Source organism: Odontesthes bonariensis, chromosome 16 (assembly GCF_027942865.1).
Source record: "Odontesthes bonariensis isolate fOdoBon6 chromosome 16, fOdoBon6.hap1, whole genome shotgun sequence".
NCBI lineage: Eukaryota > Metazoa > Chordata > Actinopteri > Atheriniformes > Atherinopsidae > Odontesthes > Odontesthes bonariensis.
This window is the reverse complement of record NC_134521.1, coordinates 18,748,292-18,769,205: the sequence shown is the minus strand read 5'-3', so window position 1 is coordinate 18,769,205 and position 20,914 is coordinate 18,748,292. Positions and strand designations below refer to the sequence as shown.

Here is a 20,914-nt window from a genome sequence, read left to right as displayed (position 1 = left end):
GACTCTTCAGGCCTCAGTTAGCATGTTAAATGTTAAAGTTCATGACAGTTCAATTAGAAAACTGAACAAGTATGGCTCGTTTGGAAAGGTTGCAGGAGAAAGCCTCTTCTCTCTAAAAAGAACATGGCAGCTCAGCTCAGGTTTGTAAAGTTACATCTGAACAAACCACAAGACTTCTGGAACAATGTCCTTTGGACAGACCAGACCAAAGTGGAGATGTTTGCTCATAATGCATATCAGCATGTTTGGAGAAATCCAAACACAGCATATCAGCACAAACACCTCATACCAACTGACAAGCACGGTGGTGGAGGGCTGATGGTCTGGGCTTGTTCTGCAGCCACAGGACCTGGACACCTTGCAGTCACGTTCCACCATGAACTCCTCTGTTTACCAAAGTATTCTAGAGTCAAATGTCAGGCCATCTGTCTGACAGCTAAAGCTCGGCTGCAACAGGACAATGATCCCAAACACAGCAGCAAATCTACAAAAGAAAAAGAAAAGAATCAAAGTGTTGCTAAAGGTGGTTAAACATGCTGTAGACCCCACCACAGGGTGGACATGTGGACACGCACCGTTTCTGCATTTTGGTTTAGTTTTTGTAAAATAGATAAAGACACGGTGTAACATGTCATGTGTTGCTGTTCATCTGAGGTTGCATTTACCTCATTTAAAGACCTGGTAAGAAGCAGATGATTTTTTTTCTTTGTTACCCTGAACGTAGCATATCCATGCCTGCGTGGATATGAGTCAGCTGAGATCATGTTCAAATCCCTGTGAGGCACCTCTCTGTCTGAAGGTTTCTGGTTTGACTTCTAATGTGGCTTTGCTGAGTGGGGTTTGCCTGTTTTAGATGTATGGCTGCGTGGACTTCCTCCCACAGCACACAGATATGCATAGTGTAATTGGGATTCTTAACCGGCCATAGATGTTTTGGCTATTTGGCCCCTCGTGCTAAGGAAGCTGGGATATGACGGACGTTTAAATCCACCATTTGTCATACGTGAACTCGTGGGCAAGTTACTGTGTCGACACATGCGTTACCAGACCATAATAACTATAATCTAAACTGAAGAGAAAATAGTCACAGTGACAAGTGATTTGTTCACTTGAGTGAGGTACAAATTGCAAAAACAAGCAGCAGCACTGGACACAGATATGAGTGTGAAGCATGAGCTGCTGTTTGTGTTCGGGCTCAGGTGGCTGAGACGCATTTACACCGACTGACAGCAGCAGTTAGCTGAGGTGTTGCATGCTAAAGTGGTAATCATTCAATTAACTGGAAATCAATAACAGCCATATGGGTGACGTGGTTTGGTATTGCTCTGTCAGTCACGCAGCCAGAGCTCCTGCACACACACACACACACACACACACACACACATACGCACGTCTTTGTGAAGACAATCACTGACATTCATTTCCAGCAGCTCCTCGACCACCACAAAAAAAAAGTCAACCCAAATCGAAATTTGCCAAAATGCAGCATTCCCAGTGTTCACAAAATGTGCTTTCTCAAATGTTTTTTGGCACTTCACTGACTGTTCATTGTTTTAGCCTCTATTCATCCTTCTGTAACATTAACTGAATGTTAAATGTTTTGTCACTACCCACACAGTAATCTACCTCCGACCTTTAGTGGCCTTAGCCGCCTACATAATGGCTTCATTTTAGCTCCCTTATGCATGCATGATATCAGCCAAAAAGTCACAAACATCCATCTCTCCCTGTCACAAAACAAATTAACATGGAAATTGGCGTGATCCATTTTGGAATGAGGGAGCGGGGCCTTAAACAACGCCATCGCCTCTCTTTCCATCCCTCCTTCTTCTCTCCACCTCTTCCCACTGCTCTCGGGGCCCCCTCTTCCTCCAGGCCTGGTGGGCGTTTCAGCCGTGACACCCGCCGAATGAATGAGTGAGGTGATTAATAGCTCAGAGAGAGAAAAGAAGGGCGGGATGGGAGGATAGAGGGAAATGGGAGATATGCAAAGGGTAAGGGGGGCTGGGTCACGCTGCAGAAGGTCAGTAACGTAAATCTTCCCATTGTCTTGCTTGTTCTGGGCTTGTTTCATTCCACATCGTGATGATGGTCCAAACAAAACAATGAAGGATTACTGATACAGCACATTCAGTTGGTGTCGGACAAGCAGCTTTTAATCCTTTAAGGAAATAAAGTGAATGAATCTAATTCCTTTATGACCATTCACTGAGGCTAAGACTTAACACAAACTTAAATTTGAAAATAAGTTTGAAATAAATCTGCAATTGGTTCATTTGTCTCACCCTTGATTTAAAGTTTGAGCTGCTTCATGTGTAGTTTGATGGTGGGTTCAGTTAGGATACAAAAACAGAGAAAGATAAATCTGTCTCTGAGTGTTGTCTTTTTTTTTGTTAAATCAAAAAAAAAAAAAAAAATTTAAATTTCCAGGCTAGGAATAGCTACCTAAGGTCAGGATGGATGAGTGGGTGGGCCAAGCAATGTTTCCCCTCCGTTTTTTTTATCGTTTTAAAATCAATACTTTGAGTTACATAAGCCACGATCGTGTGTTCTATATTTCCAAACGAATACATGGTGGTGCAGTGTTGTTCTGTGAAATCAGGTCTGAACTGAATTATCCAGGTCCTCGTATAGTATATAAACTGTAGGACTCTCCACACCTTGTTGAACTGAATCCAATTTATCTGAAGTGTAACAGAGAACAACATGAAAGAGGCCCATCCAGAAACCATCTAGACAAATATAACCCACCCACCACCTGCTTATACCGAGAAGATGGTTGTAGTATTTTCGCTCTGCCTCCACTTCCCCCCGCGTGTCTGCCTGTGGACTGCGATAAAGCACATTATCGTTCCCCTTTCAGCCGATCACAGAGCTCTGACAGCACAAACACACTCTCGGCTACTCGTGCGCAGCTGAGAGTGTACCTGTGAGTCCGAGGGTTTTGTGTACATTGCGGCTCAGTCTTGTAGAGCACCGGAGGGTAACCCATGCCTCGTCTCAGGCGGACAGCGGGAGGGAGAGAGCGGTGCCCTGTCAGAGCTCTGCCAGTTTCACGCTCCTCGGTGCGTACGGCACTCATCCAGGTGCAATGTGAATTTGGAGGGAGAATAAGGGCCTTTTGAGGCAGGGTTTTGTTTTTGTTTCCAGGCAGCAGGTCTATCTAAAAAGGATGTTCAAGGCCACGCTGCAAATGTACCTAACTTTTGAGAAGTTGTGCTTTGAGCAAGAACTTATTGAAAGTGGGAATCTGCTGCAGTGTTGCAGAGAACTGAGCTCGTTGTTTTTGAATCAGTGAAATACTTCCGAGTTGGATGCTGTGCAGGTTTTTACATAAAAACCAAATGCAATCATTTGCTCATCATTTGCAGCCATTTTTGTATTGAATAAAGACGCGTACAAAATGTTGAGACCGTGAAATATATGCCAATAGTTCATTTAACTCCACCAACATGTTGCAGACCGGTTGGTGCAGGTTGAACAAAAGTGGACTAATTCGGTCAACTGGCGACGAGGACGTAGACGTGTTTCCATCTAACTTTTCTGATGCTCAGGTTGAAACTGCACTGTGGATCATGGATGTGCGGTAGAGGAGAAACTTTAAATATGACTCTATTCTGACTTTACTTACACGACAGATCACATGAACAATCAGCTGCTTCTGCTTCTAGACGATAAAGACGTCCGATACTTGTTGATATTAAAAAATATTCACAACACCTGTCTCCGTTTTTCCTTCACATATGGCCCTGGCTTTGTTTGTTTTTCTTTATCTCAGGTTATCACCTGCTGCGCTACTTATTACAGCCGCTCCGCTCTATTATACACGCCTGATCAGATGATGGCAATTAAGCCTGATGCACATTTTCTTTAAACCAACTTTTCAGAAGTTTGATTCGAATTTTCATCACAATCGGATGGAAATGCGGTGAGCAACGTGTTGGCCTGCAAAAAGTCAGTGCAGTTACATGGCACTGAAAGGATCAGATAATTGGCTAAATTCCAATAAGAATGAGTTGAGCAAGGGTAATTATCCTTGGATATATGGCGGTGAATGAATCGGATCAGAGGCACAAAGCATGTCATGTTTTTAAAATTTTTATTATTTTTTCATTTCTTTTTAATGATTTTATTGCCTTCTTGTGATTTTATGTAGCTGTGAAGCACTTTGAATTGCCTTGTGTACGAATTGTGCTCTATGAATAAAATTGCCTTGCCTACTCCGATACGATAGGTGGCGCTGTACCTATTTCAACTATTGCTAATAGAGCCACTTCCGGTTGACCGATTCACCACCAAACTCAGGCATTCGAGAAAATGGCAAATGAAGAGCAAGATGAAGCTACGTCCCTCTATATTTCGTTTGTGATGAGCTGCTTATTGCACAAACGTGATGCACAACGGCGCATTTTCCATCGCGGTATTTTTCTTTCTGGCGACTACAACAGTAATATCGTCTCTTCCGACTTCCGGTTCCCGACCCCGGGAAAAAATTTTGAGCATGTGCAGAACGCAAAGTCTAATTCACCACGAGCTTCACCCGTCTGCAACACGTTTATTTTGACTTTCAACCGAGTTATCTCGGGGTCTTAATCCGATCGCGAGTAGTATCCGATCCAATTTCTTGTCAGATTAAGGTGTCATGCACTTAATAACTCAATCTCATTGTAATTTAGCCAATTATCCGATCATTTCAGTGCCATGTAACCCCACTCATTGTAGGGGTTCAAAAGCAATTGGAGAGATGCGCATTGAATATATGGTGGAGGTTCCTTTGTAGCAGACAAAGACACCGACTGCACTTTTCATCTTTCCTCCTGATGTGAACCGAAGCCATCATTGCAGACGCCATCTACACTTCCTGCTGTGGGGTCTCATCCTTTAATCTGGCTTTAATCGGTTGGCTAATTGAGACTGAAAGTTTGAAATATCCAGCCTCTTCAGGCTGAAAGGTTCTTCACTGGGTTTACGTTCAGGAGTGTTCTTCCCGAATTATGGAATGTGGGCCAATGACAAAAATTAACCTCGTGTACAGCTCTGAATTCATCAGTGTCCATATGCCAGGCCCACTGGAGGCCGTACAACAAAAGCAACACCGGGTTTTTAGAGTTGAGGTGCTGTGGTATTGGATATGAGCTGTTTTTTTCCACTTTACTCTTCACATATTGTTGATTTTGGTTTCATCACTCTGGAACTTTGTTCCACGAGTCCTATTTATTTTTTTTCCCCCACGTTCTTATTTCATCTGGGTGTTTTTCTGAGCTGAAGTCTGCTCATGTTAGTAGTTAAACAGAACCATAACCTTAAAAACAGAAAACCTTAGCATGCAATGCATGAGTAATTAGACCCACAAAGTCAACACTAAGTACAAGAACTTTGACTCCTTTGTAAATTAACTTATACCCGTAAAGGAATACTATGTAACATTTTTACCTTAAAATAACAGCTTGAAAAAAATTGTGCGGCTAGAATGACTTTTAATATTACGATTGGCCTGTCTCCTATTCCCTTCGGGGGTCTGAGTTGGAAAAACTGCGCTATGTAACTTTGCTGAATCGGCCCGGGAGCTGAGCGGAAGTACTTCGACTTGCTTTCTGGCACACCTACCGAAAAAACAAGTAGACCCCTCTCACGCTCCCAGGTACATTTGATTACTCTTACCTTCTCGGTCGACATAGCTTGCACCTTCTGACTCCTCGCCGGTTCGTCAACAAACGTGAAACGTGAAAGCGAAAGGGTGTTGTATTTACGACAGTGTAACCGTACATTACCTCCAAGCCTGTAGGGGGAGCTCCATAGTGGGCTTTTTGAGAAGTTACATTAGCCGGTTTTGGACAGAGTAGTTATAAGAACGCAGTTATCAGAACTGTCCTACTCAAATTTCGTTCTGATAACTGTCCTTCCCCAGCGGAACTGTTTCAGTCTGCATTCGCACGAGTCGGGACTGATGCGCCGCGCGCAGCCGTGTGCGTCAGTGACGTGTTACTTTAGCCGTTTAGCGCCACATTCAACAACAAAACAAAACAAAACAAAACCCGGTAAAAGTAAGGAGAGAAGAAAAAACACCACAAAGAAGCTAATATGGAGAGCGGGGAGGCCACCGTGTTTATGGTCTGCATGATGGTGATATTAATCATGGACAATCACATCAGGCGTCTAATATCGAGGCTGGAAAAGCTCACAGAGAGAGTCAGGAGACGATACTTTTTCATTTCATGCAGGAAGAAAGGAGAGCAGAGCGCTGCAGACAAATGAGACCAGTGTAAGTTTAACTTATTAAACACCCGCCGGTTCTGTCTGTGTGGTATGATGAAACATTTCAGCCGTGATAGCATGACATGGGGCGTAGCTACCGACCACCACACACCTCCGTCAGATGCGTTCTATAGAACCATGAAAAGACCCGACCTCGGAGAAGGAGCTGAAATGGTTATAGGGACTAAGGGAAATAGCCCCGAGTTCCTGTATGTCCGAACACGGGAGAAGTAAAGAAAATTAACAAAACACAGATATGACACAAAACTATTTTATTTAAAACATTAACATTATGGCTTTGTGAAATGTACCGAGAAAATCAAATGAAATCATGATTATAATTGTTGCTTTACGTATTTATTTATTTAATTATTTTTTAGATGAAGTAAAGGGAAAATTATGGAATCATGATCTTTGTTCACTTCTCTCATGAAAAAACAATGGAGCCTTAGTCATTGACCATTTTCCCACCATATTTACTCCATAAATTTTCAGTTGGATTGAGATCAGGACTGTTTGCTGGCTGTGTCATTGAGTTGATTGAGTCTTTTCTGAAGAAAAGACTTTCAACAACTCCTTTCAACTGATGTGATGAGAAAAGTGTCCAAAATGTCAGTGTCCTCCTGCGCATTTACTGTCGAGGTAATGTCTCCCATCTCCCCAGACTTTACCTGATATCAAAACCATATCATCAATGATTTTGGAAATGTGTTTGTTTTCTTCAGACAATGATCTTTCAATGTTTCATTTTGACCTTCACCAAACTAAAGTTCCAGCATCATCTCCTTGTCGACTACAGATTGGAGCTTCATCTCTGAGAATCACTTTCATCCAATCATCCACAGTCCAGGACTGCTTCTCTTTAGCCCGCTGTAACCCTTGTTTTCTTCCCTTAAGGTGTTAGTGATGGTTTACATTTTGTCCCATTTCCTTCAGCTGCTTTCTTACAGTTCACTCAGTTCTGCCCATTTGTTTTATCATTTCTTTTGTTTTGCATTTTCTATTTTCAATCATTTTGCTTTCAGTTTCCAAATTGTAGACAAGGCTGACTGGGAACAACCGACATCTTTTGCCACACTCTGAGTCGAATTTCCTCCCTGAAACAAGATTTCTAATCTTTTTCATCTTTTCCAAGAACAGGTCTTTTTTTGGGACCAATCAATTATGTGCAACAGCTCAGTGTCTGACATTATTTCACCATGTGCAATAACCCGGTCATGTGCAATAACAATAATAATTAGCTACTGAGTAGCATAGTAAATACTGTTTATTGTATTTTTGTATATATTGATATTTTTATTTTTTCCCTATCTTATTCTCATTAATCTTTTCTTTTTCCTGTAATGAGAGCACTGCAACAAAGGAATTTCCCGCAAGGGATTAATAAAGTTATTCTGATTCTGATTAAAGCTCTGCAAGCGCTCTCTTTTAACCGTGAACTCCGATGCATATCAAAACTTGTGCAGGTATTTGTTTTAGAAATGCGAGTTATGCTACGAGTCCATAATCTTTCCTCCTGTTTGAGCGATTCCTTAATATTTCCTCAACATCATCTGGAAATAAAAGTGTTTTAAAAAGCAAAAATGTTCACCTGTCAAATAAAACTGTTCCGTGTCATATCTGTGATTTATTTTCTAACTAACAAAAATGTACAAAAAAGGTGGCGCGATGAGTCCATCATTTTTTCCCAGGGGTTGTATATTTCATTGGCAAGCAGAAACACACAGACAACACTTGAAAGTATGTTATCACACAAAGTCAGGCAAAAACTTTTCATTCTCTTAGTTCCTCTATGCTGTTGAGTCCGGGGCTTCACTACCGGTAGGCCCATGCAGGAGAATGGTTGGTCATGGCACAGATTTTTAGTAGGGTTGAGATCCAGGCTTGGACTATTCTGTGCCACATTTAAACGTTTCCCCAGAAACCACTTCAGTGTTGCTTTAGCAGTATGAACCTTACTCCTTCAGTTCTAATGAATTTCTCAAGCCCTGCTGATGACAAACATCTCCACAACATGATGCTGCTGCTTCCACTTCAGTGCGAGGATGGTGTTGTCTGGGTAATGGGTTTGCGTAACGAGCCGTCTTGAAGCCGCTCGAAAGAATACAATCATAAGCGTTGATCAGCAAATGTATTTTATTGTACATTTACAAAACAACAAGAGTACAAAAGTCAGTTCACAGACATTTTTTTTTGTTCGTTTTTTTAGGAGTATATGAAAATTTGAGCTCATAACTGCAGCAAACAGTCTCTCAGATGGACATGGGGAGGGGACCAAGAGGGGTTACAATCAAACTTTCATAAAGCCTGTCTGTCAGCTTTCACACCGCTGCAGAGAATCAAGAGGAAACATAGAAAAGTATGACATTCGTAACGGACAACACAGGTGCAGGGATCCCGGCGGGAAAGCGCTCGGGCCGCAGGCGTCCTTTCCGGGTTCGTTTTGGCTTTTCCGACCTCCCCTCTTAACCGACAAACACACTTTGTGCTTCATATTTTCTGTTGTTTTGCCATCACAACAAGAGTGCAACAGTAGTTAATGCTTTTCCAAAAAGTATACATATTGACAAAAAAGTTGGCACATTCAAGAAGACATGTTCTTTTTTTTTTTTTTTTGTTATAATAACAGACTTTTTTTTTTTTTAACATTTGTGATTTTTTTTTTATCGTCATAAATACAATATATGTCTCTTTCCCTGTATCCAGATCCCACAAAAGAACAGTTCAGACGGAGTTATTTACAAAATAAGGAAGGTGGGTGAATTAAACTCATAAATAATTATAGTATACCAAAAATTAGGATGTAAAGTCTGTTCTTTCTTTCTTTCACAGCAGTGGCACTGTAATGAGTCTAGCTTCTTGAAAACTGTTAGCTTCTCCTCTTGTTTAGCTCATCGTGTCCATGGTAGGTAGATGGAGGGAAGGGGCGATTGAGGCATCCCAGGTACAGTACACGAATAGAACCACACTTATCTCATGGCCTAAAGGGAGAAAAACAAATTTACAAACAGTGAATATCAATGTCCTGTAGCAGCGCTTCACTCTACTAGATCAGAATAGGCTCTTTCCATAAAAGACATGCGATCTGAACCCCCTCTGAAGCCAGTCCTCCAGCTTCAGATTGTCATTTCATGAAAGCAAAGTGATCACTGAGACAATAAAGCCTCTGTTCATATGAAGTCTTTATTTTCATTTGTAGTTATAGAGTGTAGTGCATTGAAAAACTGTCACTGAAACAAATCTCCTTTCAAAAAGTGTCTTAGATCAGTGTTTCCCGACCTGGGATCCCCCGGTATCCTAAAGGGACGGCCAAAGATTGCGAGGGTTTTTAACTGAGGTTGTCAATATTAGCTGTGCAAGCATTCATCATCACAACACATTTACCAATGTCATGATCTAAAGGCCGTGCAAGGATGAAGTACATCAAACAACTACACTGGTTATCGCACGGAGAAGTGCTTCTTTTTTTTTTTGAAGAAGAAGAATTGCAAGAAATAAAAGAAATCCAGCAAGTGGATGCAGGGTCCTGAGTAAAACACCACGCTCTTCATACACAAACTGGAGTACAGCGTTGTACAAAAATTCACAGACAGGGGGCTACAATCTCCATGGCAGATTAAACAGTCCTATCTGGCAGTGTACGTGCATTTTTATGCACCGATTTATGTTCTGAATTATTCGGTGTATGAACATGCTTCAAGGGCAAATTAAGTCCTGATTTCCCAATGTCCAACACTTCCTGATCAAAGGAATTAAAGTGGACCTTTGCATTTGGACCCTGGAGGATCTGGAATACTTCAGCTGTGATGATGCCCTCGCTCAGCTTATGGCTAAACTTGAGTTTCAAAGAAATATTTCCAAGAAAAACAAAAAAAATTTGGATTGTCAAAGGTTAAAAAAATAAAACAATTCCAGGTTATATTCCCATTCTTTTTTTTTTAATACAATATAAACAAAAGCCAATTTACGTCTCATCCCTGGACAGAAGCACGCAAGCTCAAAGTGAGCCATTAGGAAAAGTGCAACTGATTGTTCTGGAAAAGGATGCCAATAAAGCTCTGGAAGCCCAGAAAAAAAAAAAAAGGTTGGGAACCACCGTCTTAGAATATGATGCTGCAGTCATGTCAAGTCATATTTGATGTTTGCAAATTTGGGATAACTAACAGCCTGAATAATGTGAGAAGACATTTATTTGGTTTCGTGTTTCCGGAAGAACAGGGATGCCGCATGCTAACACGTCCTCTTAAATCCGAGCTGACTGTCAAGTCTACAATCCTCATTCAGACCTCTCGTAAATTGGGAGTCTTTTCAGTGCCAGTAATATAGCCATCCTTTGGTTCTCAGCACCAGAGCTGATTTAACAGGCCAGAGGATGTCTCCTGACCCAGACTGGCCGCCTGGGTCAAAGGCCAGCAGATATCAGGCAGGAACACCACATGAGGAAGAGGTAACCTAATCCGGGCTTCCTGTACAAACACCTCAAACTTTATTGCCTGGGAGGGTCGTGCTTTCATGTCCCTGGGAAGGCATGAAAAAGGCCAGTTAGGGTCAGCTGGGGGCACTTGGAGCGCAGGCTGGGGGTGTTCCTTACTGCTCCGTGGGGGGGTGACCTGAGGTGGCATGATATACAAGGGAGCCCTGTCTGTGAGACTGAGCACAGCGAGTGGAGAGTGCAATTGTGCCTGTGACTGTCACTTTTACAAGCCGCTTTGCTACATTCCCACGTCATTAAGAACCGACCCCTGACAACGCCGTCCCTCTTCCGTCTCTTCATGCAGCAGCTTTATGGTGACGCCTCGGGTTGCAGCTTTAAACTTAACAACTACAGCTCTAAAGCAAAGCATGAAAGAAGCTACAGAGACGCAATAAAAGCGCACGCCCATCGAAGTTCAAAGTTAACTTGTAAATAAACCCAAAGAAATATAGCAAATTTCACGGAAATTCGACATTCAATGTTTTCGATTCAGCATTTAAAGTTAAAGATTTTTTTTCCCCCATAGATAATGTATGAAAAATGGGTAACAAAAAAAAAAAAAAAAAAAAAGGGGAGACTAGTAGTGAAAATGGAAACTTTCTTTTAAATAAATTGAAACGGAACGGTGAAAAGAAAATAGAAGCTCCGAAATGGAGACTGCAAGTGAGCTGAATCTGAATATTTGAAATGAATTGATCATGGCATCATTGCAGTTATATCAGCTTGTTGAAAAGATACTGACAAAGTTGGTCTTACTCTTTCTATTCAACTTTTGAATTTTTAAACGATCCTAACGAAACCACCTTATCCAACAAAGTTTAAAATATCTTTTCCAACAACTGACCGACCAACACAGGACCCTGAATGAAAACAGTATCTCGGTTATGATACTTCCAGGCAGCCAGCTTACTGTCTACCTCCTGTTAAGTCAAACATTGTAAGCGTTGTCTATCTAACAGAAACTCCCTGCAGAGCTTTCCGTTCGACTGGCACAGCTTGCTCTGCCATAAAAGATACCGTCTCGTCACCCGTGAGCCTGCAGGGGGGTGCATTTAAAGGAGCGCTCCCACCGTGAAGTGTGCCCTCAGAAGTGCACTCCAGAGAGAGTGCAGGGCGTGTACGCTTAATTGTTTCTTACTGTAAAGCTCACTGACTAGACGGTAATGGTAGATCTGTGTGTAGGAGCCTGAGAGGTGGATGGTGTGTGTGTGGGACCCGCACGTATAATTGTTTGTTTAATGGAGATATGTGGACAGGAAATGGCTTTGTAACCACGTTCAAGAGCATCTGAAAGCACCAAATATTTAAACAATTTGAGGAAAGAAGTTTTTTTGTTTTTTTCCTGCATTCAACAAAAAAATAAAATCAAATAAAAAATCAAATAAAAAATGAGAGCGCTGTATTCTACCTCGTTGTGTTTTCTGGCAGAGTTGAGCCCCCGAGAGCCGGTGGAGCCTCTGGATGAGGAGCTCCCTGTGGTCGAGCAGTTACTCGACATCTGACTCCTCGAAAGGTAGCCGCCCTTACTGCTGTACGGCATCACTTCCTCATCTGGTGAGACGAGGACGAAAGGAGAGGAGACGGGGTTAAAAGCCACGACCTGCACCGGAGCAGCTGAAGGCTGCTGTTAAAAAGGCTGTTTCTCTGTGGGAAGATAAACTTTACTTTTTACAATACTTTTTATGCTTCAACTCTCACAGTCACACATTTTTCATTCAAGCTATTTCTGTCTTCTGTAATCTGTAAATACTGTGCTAGAGGTTTAAAATGACTGGATTTTACGGAAAATGATTTCACCTGAGTCATCGCTATGAGAAAAAAGGGGGAGAGCACCACCTACAAATAAAGATGAAGCTGCTTCACCATGCTGACTCAACCATATTCTGCTACTTTAAAATGTGATTGGATTAATGAGTAGAAGGAGTCCCACTAAGCATTGCAAAATGGCCGAATCATAATACAATATGGGACGTTTTTTTACACCATACAGAGTATTTATTATGTGAAATGTTGTGGTTCTGATTATTTCACACAGCCTGCAACAGATTTCCAAACACACGACGTGTGGCCCAACATTACAACAATCACAACGGAAATCCCACTAAAGTGAAGTCACATTTAGTTTTTAACTTACAATTAACCCAGCTAGATTACAGTGTTGTACCCCATCAGCACAATTACACAGTGGCTAATGTCTTTTGAAACGTCCACATGCTAAGTAAGCAACACCCAAACAATACAGTTTGAGACAGAGTGAGAAAGACATGAAACAAGCCAGAGAAGAGAAAAATTACCAGGTAAGTAATGAGTTAAACAACTAAGATAGTGAGATAACTGAAGTAGAAATGTTCCAAATCAAGACTTGAGGCTCGTCTTGGATGAACTCTTACAACAGGTGATCGATGCATAAATGGTTTGATTTAGAAAAACAATACAAAGCTAAATGGAAGGAATGAAACAGTACGAAAAAACGGTAAAGCAGCAACCAGTTAAAAACATCGCATAGGGTGTTGAAATGTAATGAGAACAAAAAAGGGATGAAACCTTTTAGTCTAAAAGTAACAAGAAATAAAATTTTAATATTAAAGGGATAGTTCGCCTCTTTTGACATGAAGCTGTATGACATCCCATACTAGCAATATAGTTTATGAACATTTTCTTACCCCCCGCTGCGTCCTGTGAGCCGAGTTCCAGTCTCGTGTTGGTGTTGACAAAAGTAGTCTGGCTAGTTGGCTAGGGACACAAAAATAAAGCGTTTTGCTTCTCAAAACAATATGCGTTCAAAAGAGTAATACATTTGCATCACAAAATCGTTGGCCGCTATTTTCTCTCCCTTCGTATCACAGCGTGCTGCTGCCTACCACGCCTGTTTCACGGTGTAGACCGTGCAGGCCGAAGTGCAGACCGAGCAGCCGCCTGCTTCCGAGCAGTAAACACCGTAACAGGCGCGGCTGTCGGCAGGCGGCAGCACGCAGTGATACGAAGGGAGAGAAAATAGCGCCAAGCGATTGTGAGGTCTGACTTTTTCCTGGAGAACGATTTTGTGATGCAAATGTATTACTCTTTTGAACGCATATTGTTTTGAGAAGCAAAACGCTTTATTTTTTACACCCCAGCCAACTAGCCGGACTACTTTCGTCAACACCAAAACGAGGCTGGAACTCGGCTCACAGGACGCAGTAGGGGGTAAGAAAATGTTCATAAACGATATTGCTAGTATGGGATGTCATACAGCTTCATGTCAAAAGAGGTGAACTACCCCTTTAAGTTACGGATCGATGGAAATACCTAAATTATATAGTAACAGTTGAAATAGTTATTTCAAATCAATTACTAAATACCTAATCCAACCAGAAGTTAGATACTTAAGTGTTACTGACAGATGGTTGAAAAACAGCTGAAAGTCATTGAAAAAAAAGGTTTAACAGAGAGTAAAAATTGCTACAGAATTCCTTGATTTCCGTAGCCACACCTTGTGCTTTTATTTAGAGCCAGCATGTTGAAATGCGAGTGCCTGCGCAAACTTTATGCTGCAGAGTCATTCATAAGGAATGACATGTTCCAGTCAGTTCCATTTGGCTTCACTGTGTAATGCTGGAGGATCAAATTCTGCAGTGCAGCAGTACGGCATGCTGAAGCATTCTGTGGAACAAGCTTCTTCTGTTTACAGTATTTCAGCCAGATATACAGAAATAGGGTCTTTTGATCCCGTTGCAAATCTCTGTAAGGAATGGACTTAAACTCTGTGAAATTTGATCCGTCTAACTTTAACCGACATCATGGCCGAACTACGAGACTCGGAGAAGCTGTTTCTTACTGTCGGCACGTCTTTGTCCCGAGCCTTTCCGCTGGTGGCTGTTGGTGCTTGATTCGCTTCTCTCCAGGGATGACAGAGTGCTGTTTGCCCCGCCGCCTGCCTCCACGCACCCCTGGGGGTCCTGCAGCCTGGCCTCATCTGGGGGGGGCGCCGGAGGTGGGGGCAGGTCTAACAGCCAGAGGTGGAGGAAAAGATCATGCATGAGGAATATTTCAAATGTAATGCAGATAGTTTTTCTTGGACTGGCTAATGCCTGTTAGATAATAGCTCGTCTTAGATTGAAAGAGAGAACCTCCTGACTACTCGCAGCCTTATTCTCCTTTAGTAAAAGTGTGAATTTGAATCATCGACAATGTTCTGCTTGTTGTGCTGATGTGTGACCTCTGAGACCCTTTTTTTGTAAACATATAGCATGTGCATAAAAAACAGATTGTGTGTATGTTGGATTTGTACCAAAGCTGCACTCAGTCACAATGTTGCCAAACATCTAAACCAGAGATACTCATTGCGCGGCTCGCGAGCCACATGCGGCTCCTCAAGCTTTAATTGGTGGCTCGCACTCGCATAGTAGCTTATAACAATAACAATACATTTTTTCAAATAACACACAGCGAATACTGCACAGTATTGTGTATTTTTGTTAAGTATTAATTAAGGCTTAATGGTGTTTCCTAAAAGGGGGCACACTGTTAAACCTGGCAACGCAGCCCGCTTAAACCACCGTCACACTTGACCGCAGTGCACGCTAGCTCCTTTAGCCGGGGCGAGATGCAGGCACAATGGATTGGTTTTTAATTAAAAAAGGGTAAACACCAGCACAAAAACCATGCTCATCTTGAATGTCTCACTATGATTACAAAAACAAACTACAAATACAACATGAAGAAAGTCAAGGACATGCATGCCAGCTTCCGCTCATCCCAGTATTAAGGTAAATATGGTCTTAATTGAAAATGTATTGGCTGTGTTGTTTCTTTTTTTGTGGGATGTTATATATGTAGAAATGCATATTTGCAAAAGGGGACTTATTATGTTGTCGTAAAAGTGGCTCTTCCCTTGATTTTGCTCTGCCAATGCGGCTCTTGTGATAAAAATAGTGAGTATCACTGATCTAAACATATGTGCTGGCTTCCTAATATGCCCCTTTATCTGTGTTAATATTCTTATACCAAACTGTCCCCTGTGCAAACGCTTGTCAAAGCATGTATTTAAAATCCGTTCACCTCCTTGGATGTCTCTTCTGTACGCCGAACTCTTGGACACCTTTTTTTTGACTCTCGATTTTTGGTTGGGAGGAGTGGACGCGTCCGCTGGGGAAGAGCGGCTATGGACTGTCGGAGGGGAAAAAAAAAAACAAAACACATCAGACAGACGGCTTTCTATTCTTATCTTTCACAATCCCGTTCAAATTCTGCATTTCGATGGCTGCCTTAGGCGTGTACGCATGAGCACACCAGTCACTTTACCGGGTGTAGTCGCGCTGACAGCATCTTCATTCGGAGCTGGCCCCTGGCTGTGGAGGCAGCGTTGGGCAGGACTTTGGCACTGCAGCGTGCCAACCTCCGATGAGCCGTGATGCTTTTGGCTGGAGAGGTTGGGGTTGGACTGAGTGAGTGGCGAGCTCGGAGCCTGGGGAACTGGCACGGGACCGCAGGGTAACCTTCTGCTAAGGCAAGTAAGGGCAACATGTTACCGAGGTTTATGTTACAGCATGCGTGTGCTTCATACTTTGTTTGGCAGCGTAATTTTTGCCTGGCATCTCCATATATGATTTCAAATGTCTGATTCACTGTTATTCTGATTCACCAGTCGTAGCTGTTGGGCTTCCAAAAAAACAAATTACATTGAGTTGAATTCAGCATGTTGCTGCAAATAGACGGAGGGCGGACTGAATCTGAAGCTATTGAACCAGTTTTTCGTAGTTGTCTCAGCATAAATTCAGCTAGTTTTTGTCCCTTTCTGGGAAAGCGCCTGTAATGAGGAGGTTTCAGTCTTTTAGGTAGACTATATCTGATATCCAACTCAGTTTGCCACCCAACTCCTGGTACAGTGTGTAGTTATCTCTCAGCTCTAGCAAGTCTCCCATCGTGCACTGTGAAGCCCCTGTAGATAGTCCAGAATGCAATGGCGTGCTTGTTATTGTACCAACTGAACATATTTCACGCATTAGTCAGTGAACTCTACAGGATATCTATGGCTGCCTGAATCAAATTCAAGTCACTAATGCTGCTTATAGAATGACTGCGGGGTCAACAAGCAGCTTTTTCAGCTCCGTCTTGACCACTGGATTCCTCTCAGGATTAGCAAACACATTTAGCACCTAATGTGTTGGCCACAGCATCTGCTAAATGTCAGATCGAATGTGAATGTACATCTGAGAACACAAAAATGAAATATAGACAGACATCATTTTAGAATTAGTGTGCCCATCACAAATGAAAATCTACGGATCTATACCATCTAAAAACGTGAACTTGTAACTGTAAAACTTCGCTCGTGAATCATCATGTTTTAGCTGTTAGTCTTTAGTCTTTTTATAGTGGAAGCTGTGTCCTAATCTGTAGGATTTATGGCAAATCAGGACCACGACAGCAAAGTTAGAATGTTTACTCGACCTAAATAAACATTATCATCTTAAAAAATGGAAATGAATTCAGCGATCGCGCCATAGATTTCTAAATAAATGATAACATTCTGTTTCCTTTTTCCCCAACTTTCTGTTTTTTGTGAAAGTTCACCTCTGTTCCTATTCATGAAGACTTTTAACATTTAAATAATTCGACCTGAAGGATTGGGAAATTGATTATGGTAGCTTTCAGTGGGCAACTTTTTGCCTGCTAACACTGTGTCACCCGTCTGTGAACCACCCAGATGAAATAATCAACCGCCCACAAAGCCTTCATGCGACTTGAAGTCTATTCATGAAATGAATATGAAAGCATACATGAAGTACCGTGTCCGTTCACGTACCGTAACAGCTGCTGGCTCTCTTGTTGGTTGAGGCGGGGGAGGTCATGGGGGGCTCTGGGCTCCTCGTGGGGTGATGGTGTGAGCGTTGCAGTCGACTGGTGGCTGTAAGAGGTGGCTGGAGAAGAAGCGTTGTTCCTCTGAGGGGGGCAGGCCCCATCCTCACAGCCCTCCATCAGGTAAGTCCTCTCGGGGAGGGGCGGACACCACTCCTCTTCCGAGCTACACGGAAAAGAAGAGGTTTACTCATCGATTACGCAGCGTACAGGGTTAGATGGATCGTATGGCCACGCGCTGCTAAAAAATACTGCCGAGAAGCGGCTTGTTTGTTCACTGGTTTCTGCAAATGTAACTCGCTGTGAGGCTACTTAAAGATTAATGATGTTCTTTCAAGCTGGACTCAAGTTTGCCATTGGCAAAACTGCAGGAGGCTAAGCTTCTTATTGGGTGGCACTGCTGTTCTAAGGTTGCAGAGAGTGAGTTGGAGAGGAGAAAAACAGCTAAATGACTAAAGCCATTGACCAAGGCTGAGATAATCGAGTTGTTATGGCCGGAGGCATGAGAACCATGTTGGGTTAGATACTTTATGTGCCTGTTAGAGATGAGGCTAAGTCTAAGTGATGATCAAGCAGTGTAAAGCGAATTTAAAGACGTGTGTGGGATTCGGGAGCCTTCCTCACCCTATGTCCATGTCATCATGCTCTGGGAGCTGCTCATCCTGCTCACACTGTTCCAGCTCTCCAATGGGTGGAGGTGGGGGCAGGGCCTCCATCCAGGTCAGAGATGGAGTCTTGACAGCCTTACCCATCGCCTTCTGCTTGGGCTTACCTTCAGAACAAAACAGATTCACAGAGAGACACTGATTCCCTTGAAGAGGAGGCTTTGTGAAATTGAGCTCATCCATCATGAGCATAATCTGACAAATATCCCAGCAGTGCTGTGGATCAAAGATATGAATATGGTGACATCCCCAATGAGATTTTAGAGCTATTTCCAGCCTGCTCATTTAAAACTAAAGCTGACCACCGCTTTCATACATAGACTGAAGAAAAGACCCCTCGTCTCACCACTGCAGCGGTCCGGCTGTGCGTACTGAGCTCTCGATGGTCCTGGCTGGTTGATCCAGTGTCCGTCATCCTGCTGCTCACCACTGTGAGCTGGTGCCTGCGTCTGATTGGTAATTGGCATGATGGAGGTGGTGGCGTACGGAGCGGTGGAGCTGTTCTGGGCATAGGTGAAGCTGTGAAGGTCCTCACTGGTTGCATCAATGGTGCTGTAGATTGGACCCTCTGTGGAGCCTCCCATGCTGTATTTCTCCGTCTGATTCAGGTAGTTTGAGATGCCAGCCTCTGTACAAGGATGGAAGCTGTATTCAGCACAGTTTTCTTGTTAAATACATGCAAAACCAGGCCAAAGAGACTTTGTTACCATTGTAGTATCTCTCAGCTGTGTCGTGATTGGCAGTGCAGCAGTTGACGGCCTCTTTACTGCTGTGAACCAAGTTGGTGGTCGGCCAAGAGTCTGCCAGCCACGGGTAGTTCCCCATGCTGCCTCCCAGCAAGCCAGGCCTACGGAGACATTCTGGCATTAATTGAAAGTGCGGCGCAAATGCAACGACTATCCAGATGGAGACAGGGGCAAGCAGAGAAAAAACTGTACGTGCTCAGAAAGAAATATTGAAATGTATCGATAACGTGACGTGAATTAAACAAAAAGGAGGGCGAGAGACTGCAGATCCTTTACAGAGCCAATTCAACTACATAAACCATACCTTCCATTAAGCCCCGATCCCTCTCCATGAGGGAAGCCAACTGCAAGAAGACAAGAGAGAAAAAGAGCTCAAAGGAGGGGTAAACTGACTAATACATTTGACATTTCTGTGACCCACTTTGCTTCAACACCTTTTGTTCACTCCTTAAAATAGAAAAAAAGATATTATCCAGAACCAGCTGAGATATTCACTTTGTATGAGTCAAAGTGTATGAGTCAAAGATAACACTTTGTTATCTTAAAGAGTTAAACATGGAAACAATGGAAACATGCAGCTATGTTTTTCCGGATCAAATTTACATGAAATATCAATAAACTTTTGTACAGTAATTAGAAATGTAATCAATAAAGCGGAGCTAAAAAAAAACTATTCAAGCTCAACTTTAACCCACCTTGACTATTTTAGTGCTCATTTCTATCTCAACTTTAAAAAAGAAAAAATATATTGAAATATGAAACGCCTCTGGGACCAATATTGACTCCAATCCCACAGATAATTTCCATGACTTCTTTCATAAAGCATCCTCTCAGACAACAAACACAGAGAGCCTCAGGTCAGCAATGATAATAATAATAATAATAATAATAATAATAATAATGATGTCAAATTTCTCAATCCTTCTTCCTGACCTGCTGGTGTGTAGGCGAAGGAGGCAGTGTAGTGGCTCAGCTCTTTCCTCTTCTTACGGCGGCAGTAGATCCAGACGCTGAAGCCCATGAGGATGACCCAGCAGGCGCCGCCGATGCCCGCGATGAACGCCGGCTGCTTGACCACATCGGTGATCTGCTCAGCCAGACTCACGCTGCTCTCCTCGCCGCTGTCGCTGGTGCCACCGCCGCCTCCGCCGCCTGGCATGGAGGGCTGTTCAGCTGGCAGCTCTGGGGGAGAGAAAAACAAGCCGAAGAAGAGCAAAATAAGTCTTTGGCTTTTAGTCTTCACTTTCCTGTTCAGCAAATTTGGCCACATTTTCAAACCCACACGGAACAAGAACTCAAATGATCACACATGTATCAGGATTCATCCTCTGGGAAACATGAATGTCTTTCCAAAGGTTCTTTAAACAAAACTAATTTAATAGCTATATGAATACTTTGCACCAGAAACAAATATATATACATATTAAATTTGATCAATGGTATTAGTCATGTGAGACAATGGATGTCGGATGTCGACTGCCTTTTGTTCCGTTCTCCATCAAGATGATGCCACACTGCTTCAATAGTGTTGAGCTCCGGGCTCTGGGGAGGATTCATCCCTCCATCAGACCTGTTGCCACTGATTTTCAGTCCACTTCTTGTGTCATTTGGCATAGCTCAGCCTTTTCTCCCCGTTTCCCTTTCTTAAACTCATTGGCTGCCAGCCATTTTCAGTGAAGAGAGAGCCATACTGCCAAGTGTTTTACAGTATTTTGACTGATTTTCCAAGACCCACAGAAAAGTGAGTCTTATGACTATGTACACACCAAAATTACCAAACGAAAGAGTAGACTCTCTTCTTTCATCAGGAAAAAAAAGTTTGTTTCTACCATTTTCAGTCCTTTAGTAATAGATAGTAGAACATAGGTTGGTTTCACCAAAAACAGCTGTTTGACCAAAAAAACGGAGAAAACAAGCTTCTTTTTTTTGTGCAA

General features: G+C 42.6%; 1 protein-coding gene across 1 annotated transcript in view; it reads right to left on the bottom strand.

Moving 5' to 3' along the window:
- Positions 1-8,373: 8,373 nt before the first annotated feature.
- Positions 8,374-20,914, bottom strand: part of robo3 (roundabout, axon guidance receptor, homolog 3 (Drosophila)) — a 96,460-nt gene continuing 83,919 nt past the window's right edge. The window contains exons 17-27 of the mRNA XM_075486515.1: positions 19,914-20,162; positions 19,285-19,324; positions 18,942-19,081; positions 18,581-18,862; positions 18,194-18,341; positions 17,517-17,735; positions 16,013-16,209; positions 15,770-15,877; positions 14,547-14,714; positions 12,138-12,280; positions 8,374-9,236 (exon numbers count right to left, since the gene is read on the bottom strand). Of these exons, the coding sequence (XP_075342630.1) occupies positions 9,225-9,236; positions 12,138-12,280; positions 14,547-14,714; positions 15,770-15,877; positions 16,013-16,209; positions 17,517-17,735; positions 18,194-18,341; positions 18,581-18,862; positions 18,942-19,081; positions 19,285-19,324; positions 19,914-20,162 (1,706 nt within the window). The 3' untranslated portion in view covers positions 8,374-9,224. The remainder of the gene's footprint in view (positions 9,237-12,137; positions 12,281-14,546; positions 14,715-15,769; positions 15,878-16,012; positions 16,210-17,516; positions 17,736-18,193; positions 18,342-18,580; positions 18,863-18,941; positions 19,082-19,284; positions 19,325-19,913; positions 20,163-20,914) is intronic.